The sequence below is a fragment of the Microchirus variegatus genome (assembly GCF_963457635.1).
Source record: "Microchirus variegatus genome assembly, chromosome: 23".
Taxonomy (NCBI): Eukaryota; Metazoa; Chordata; class Actinopteri; order Pleuronectiformes; family Soleidae; genus Microchirus; species Microchirus variegatus.
In genome coordinates, this window is record NC_139824.1 from 18638747 (window position 1) to 18644899 (window position 6153).

General features: G+C 40.2%; 1 protein-coding gene across 1 annotated transcript; it reads left to right on the forward strand.

The window, feature by feature from the left end:
* Positions 1 to 292: 292 nt before the first annotated feature.
* mrpl45 (mitochondrial ribosomal protein L45) lies at positions 293 to 5194 on the forward strand. Its single transcript, XM_083909704.1, has 8 exons — positions 293 to 374; positions 1426 to 1621; positions 1827 to 1944; positions 2065 to 2163; positions 2953 to 3001; positions 3083 to 3232; positions 4196 to 4369; positions 4976 to 5194. The coding sequence occupies exons 1-8, from the start codon at positions 312 to 314 to the stop codon at positions 5072 to 5074; spliced, it is 948 nt and encodes a 315-aa protein (XP_083765830.1). The 5' UTR covers positions 293 to 311; the 3' UTR covers positions 5075 to 5194.
* Positions 5195 to 6153: the final 959 nt, after the last annotated feature.

The window sequence follows — 6153 nt, forward strand, 5'->3', positions numbered from 1 at the left end:
ATGTATTTATTTGTTTATTCCTGTATTTATTTATTTATTGATATGTCAGGTTTCGTTCTCCATATACCTGGACACATAGATTATGATATATTTTCATACATTTTTTGACAAAGTTATATTTATTTCATTTTATTGCACATATCCTCTATCTATCTCCTTTACACTGAGAGTTACAAGTCCCCAATTCGTAATACCGTAAAATAAAATATAATAAAATAAAAATACTACGATATAAAAAAATATTTATTTTGAAACGTACGACCGGAAGTTATGATTACTGGTTTCCGGAAAACGCTGTAACTCGAAGAAAGATGGCGGCCCCCATGAGGAGGACACTGCAGGTCCTTCACAGAGTAACATGCAGCCGTTTGACGGTAATAATCACTTCATAATGTATTACTTTGACTGTTTTATAACGTTGTCACGCGGTGTGTGTGTTAAAGACACTGCTCGTCTGCGTCTAAGAACGCGCTACGCTGCGCACACAGTGCATTCCGCAGCTAGCTTAGCTGTCATTTGAGGACACCCTCACTTGTTTTAATCCTACAATTCTATAGTAAAGTCAAAAAGACAGCTATGTTTCAATATATGCGAGTATATGATGACAGTGTAAATACAATTTGTTGTGTATTTATTTTATTGATTTAGTTACCCGGGACATTCATTTACATTTCTGTAAATGCACCAGTTAGCTAGTTAGCCAGAATGTTTCATCTGTATTCCCTGGACAGATGTTTATAGTCAACCTAAAAGTAAAATACAATGTTAGAATGCAAAGTGAATACATGTCTATTAAAAGTTAATGTGAGGACAAAAGATAAGAGTAAAAACTGAGTAAATTTAGAGAAGTCAAGAAGTCAAATAACAACTGTTAATGCTCACAAAGTAGATTGTGTTTAGGTGAAACTTTTAAATGAATGATCTGAATCTAAATCCCTGGTGTGTGCTAAAATGGTGTTCAATTCTTAGCTTTGTATGAGAAGCTACTTTCATAGTATCATCAGCATTATTCCACTGACTTTTCCTGAGTGAAATAAAGCAGTCCACACTTGTTAAACGATATGCAAATGTTTGAATATTTACACATTCTTGGAGTGGATGAGACGTCAAATTATTGATCATTTTGCACAAAACATAATTCATTGGTTGATTGTTGCAGTCCTACCAAAAATGCACAACAACATCACGATGAACTATGACCTCAACGGTTATTTTATCATCATTTTTGACACATTCTCTAAAAGTGAAGATGCATTAGAATTAATTCTCGTGCTTTTGTGTTAGATTTCATCAGACTGTACCTAATAAAGTGTCCAATGTATTTATGTAGTATTTAATTCATTTTGAGAACTCCTGCTATTATTATTATTATTATTATTGTTATTTATATATATTATGATACTTATCCCACCTCCCTTCTCCTAGAACGCAGAGGCCTCTCTGGATCTACGACATCCACTTCCACTTTCCATTCCGGTCCGGACCAAGAAGCGATACTTTATCCCTCCAGCGGTGGGATTGAAGAACAAGATGGCAGAAAACGCCGAAGCTAGGATTCGAGCAGCAGGTGTTGTTGTCCGACAAGAGTATATGGAGCGGCCCATCAACATCTCCTGCACCGGTAAATTCATAATGTTCTTAAGTAGTAAACGTTGCTTGATTCAAAAGTATGGGGGGAAAAATGGTGGCTCATAGGAGACAAACAACCAGTGGGCACTGATGCTGCATTGACATGAATACCCACTGTAACCCTATGAATATCTTTGTGTGGATCTAATTTGGATGATACGTGCAGATCAATCATTCCTGTGCTCTTCCTTCACCAGCGGGAGTCTATGACGCCTACATCCCACCAGAGGGCGACGCTCGTCTTTCCAGTCTCTCTAAAGAAGGCCTTAAACAACGAACTGAACAGCTCCGACAGAGCGCTGCCTCTCAGCTAGCGTAAGATCGATTCTTCTAACCGTCTCGTTCCTGTTCTGACTCATTTCTTGTTGGACCGTGCAGGACAGTGTTCCATTTTTTTTTTTAATTAAAGCTGAAAGCCTTTCATTTTGTCCTCAGGATTCGTAAAATCAAAGAGCACGACTCTCTGTTCAAGACAAAGGAGTTTGCAGAGCGAGCGCAGGAAATCTTTATCGAGGCTCACGACTCGCTGACACAGTAAGAAACCTGCACCTCTCACTCTGTCAGCTGACACAGTTCTTCTCAGCCTCGGTGCCACTGAGAGCAACTCAAATGTGATAATGTCAGGTAAAGATTAGACAAACAGTCGTGATCAGATCTCTTCACACGGTCTGAACACGGCCTTAGGCTCTCGGAGGAATTCAGTGGAGCTCTAGGAGCCGACCTCACGTAACCAAGGTTACGCCCTCTGGCAGGAAACGATGCTGTTCACCTCTATAGACGTATATATTCTAGACGACTCATAAATCAGGCGATATGTCAGACGGCTCGTCTCTTTGCTGGCTGTTTTAATCATAGAAGTCAAGATGGTGGAGAGAGGTGCCAAAACAGTCAGAGACGGACATTTTTTAAAATAAATTGAAAACATATCTTTTTAATTTGGCTTTTAATAGATTTTATCTTTTATCACTGTTACTGCTTTTATTTGTTTTGTTGATGAAGTGTTGTGTTTTTATCTGTTAAATTGTTTCTAATATTGCTTTGTTCAAGCACTTTGGGCTGCAGTCGTGCATGAAAGGTGCTCTATAAATAAAGATTATTATTATTATTATTATTTTACTGGATCTCTGGAGTAAAATGAAGGGAAGTTGATGGTCTTTAGGTCCTCTATTACATCAGTGGCATTACAAGGATCCGATATATTCAGTCTGTTCGGTTTCTCTGTGGATTTAAAGTGCGTCGTGAAAGTGAGTCGTAAGGAGCTTCGTAGATTTTAGTGATCACACGTGAAGGTCACGCGAACAACCTCTGCTCTCGTGTTTACAGGTTTAACAAAGCCAAACTTCACTCTTTGGTCACAGAGCGCTGTTATCCCGTAAGTTCCAGGCAAATTTCAGCCAAATGTTTAATGTTTCGGCCGTCAAATTCTAAAACTGCGACTCCTTTCTCCGCTCAGGAGATGACGAGGGGGAACCGGTACAAGACCGTCCGCTGGAGGTTCGTGGAGTCCTTGGAGCCGCCCAGAGTGGTGCACGCCCGCTGCCCTGACATGGTCAGCAAAGGCAACCTGTACGGCCAGGTGACGGTCCGCATGCACTCCAAACAGGTACGTGATGCCACGGCCGACACTGTTATTGTGTAAGAAGTGTTCAGTGTAGAGAAGTTTTAAGAGCCTTAAAACTCATAGAAGCTGTGACAGAATGAGATTTCTTAAGTCTGAAAACACTGACATTATTACTCTTCCTCTGTTGGCTGCTTATGTCTTCTTCTCTGTATTAAAGCCTGTTTTTCTGGGTGAGTTCAAACTGCACCAACATAAAAGCACCTTTTTCTATCGCAGTAAGCTGAGAGTTTACAGTCTGTCTTTTGTTACGCCGGCCAACTTTTCTAAGTGGGTCAAGCTGGTCTTTTTCCACTCTCTAAAACCAGCTTTTTTTTTTTTTTTATCTCCCATGCTTCACACAGAACTCTGCGTCAAACAGTGAAGCTGCTGTAAGACAAAGGTGGCGCTGCTCCTGCGTTGTTTTTGTTTAGATTGGCAGAGCTGAAGATGCTGCAGGTTTCACGGAGCATGGACAGGGTTAGAAATGAGCAGAGACGGCTCAGGTTAAAACAGTTTGGAGATAAAGTCAGAGAGTGGAGTTTGAGGTGGTTTGGTCACATGCAGAAGAGGGAGAGTGGTTATATTGGACAAAGGATGATGAAGTTGATGTAACAGAAGAAGGACACAAGGTAGAGGACAAGATGGAGGCAGATGATCTGCTGTGGAGAAGCTGAAAGAAGAAGAATGTGGTCGTTCAGCGAGGCTGCAGCAACTCAGGAAACCATGAAAGAAAACACAATCAGGGGAAGAAGAATAACGCATTGACACTTCAATTATGTTTTTGTTTTTTTGAGAAACCTGCTTAAATGTTGCATTTTATGATATTTAAATAAAGTCACAGCTCAGGATCCAAACTTCAGGTGGTGTGTAGTAAGGACGGGTATAATCCTTTAGGATCATTCTAAACGTTACACCCAAAAATCAAGGTTACCTTCAGGTTCATGAACGTTCTTTCATGTGCCGCAGATTCTGGCCATCTATGACCGATTTGGGAGGTTGATGCTGGGCTGCGAGGAGCAGCCGAAGGATGTGCTGGAGTATCTGGTTATAGAGCGGCACCTCGTCAACCCCTACGGCTGCTGGAGGTTACACGGGAAAATCGTACCGTCTTGGGCTCCTGCTAAAGATCCAGTTATTAAGGTGAACCTCGTCAGCGTTTGTCTTTCAGAAAGAAGAACAGATTCACCTCACTTTGGAGCGAGGGTTGGTGAACACCTGGTGATCCCACAGTCACACAAAAGTCTATCGAGAAAAATCACTGTTTTAAACCTGCAGGGAAACTGGAGTCTTTGTCGCTGTGGGGAAAATCTGCCTCATACAAAACAATATCATAGATTTTATTAGACCAGTCCTGTATTAAGTGGCTAAAAATCAGTACAAACACACTCAAGTCTGAACAATCACATTTTATTTCCCTTATTCTGTACTAGATTTCATTATATGTTTTGAAAAAATATATTTTTTAATCACACTGCATTAATTTTTGGAAGTTTTTTCCTCTGCATCATCACTGTTTTTCTTGCTGCAAACTAATGTATTCATCCCAGGACTGAAGGTTGTGGAGCTGGTGCTTGGTTTATATGTTGTGTTATTATGTTGTGTTTATTTATTGAAGTGTTTTTATTATTGGGCTTAAGCAGCAAATGCTCTTGTTTTCAAAGTCCGGTCCTGTTTTAATTTGTTATGCATGTCTTTGTACACGTTTAATTCACCTTTAATCCTCATGTACCCTACCTCCTCCTCCAGACCGTCATGATTCCTGGTCCCACGCTGAGACCACAAGACGAGCCGGATGCCATCGACTTTCAAGTTCCCAAACCTGCTGCGGTGCAGTGGCATAAATAGACCACCAGATGGCGCTGATCTCTGCATCAGAACCACTGTGGGACATCAGCCTATTGCTCGTTGGTTATCGGTAATGGTCGGTGCCGCTTTTTACGACTTCCCCACACTTCTTATCTTCTTCTCCGCTAATTAAATGTGAACAAGTAACGAAATTAAATTCACACATTTCAAGAAATGGTATGGTTTATTTCATGTTGACGTCAGGAAATACAAAAATAAAGTGTCCCATCTGCTTTTTTTTTTTTTTTTTTTTCACCACATCAGAATAATCGTTCATAGAAGTAGAATAGAATAATAAAACATGGTACAAGGGCTTTTATTTTTCTTTATATATGCAAAAACGTGCTGTGGTAAAACAACATTTTTGTTTTCAACATGACAAGTTACAGCACGCTCATTCAACAACACAACAACGCTCACAAAACCACCTCACACCATTTACGACACAAACTTTGTGCAGAGTTTAGAAATACTAATCTTTACTGTCACTGCTGGTGCAGACGTGACTTACTCTAAACAAACAATCATGTCTTTTTTGTTGTTAGAAAAATACTCGTATTGAGTTGGCAGTCGTCAATGAACAGTGGTTTTTAAGCTTTAAGTGGTTGAATATTGTTTTTTCCATAATTATTTCCACAAATAAGCAAAGTTCAGCTGAATTCATCGTGTACGCTGGTTTAGATTTAACTTTAATCGCTGAGCTTCTGTGTCATATTTGCACCGGCAAGCACTATAGACTTGTTAGGTTTAGATTAGATCGTCCAACATATGAAGCATACGTGGCAAATATGTCGAGTTAAAAACATTAAAAACATGCAAAAAATAATTGTACACTACAATGGGGGGTTGAAACAGGAAGAAATGGGACTTTATCAAATTGCCTTCGATGCCCTTCCCTCATTCAAATCTGTCTTTAGGTCATTCCTCGACCTGTGAAAGACAGAATGAGTCCAAATATGTGTCTCGGTAACGACTTTGCAGGCGTCTTGGCTGACGGTACTGTGGCCTGAATGAGTCCAACCTGGAAATAACTGCACGCCATCTTTCTCAGCTGCAGGAAGTCCCTTCAGTTTGTCACG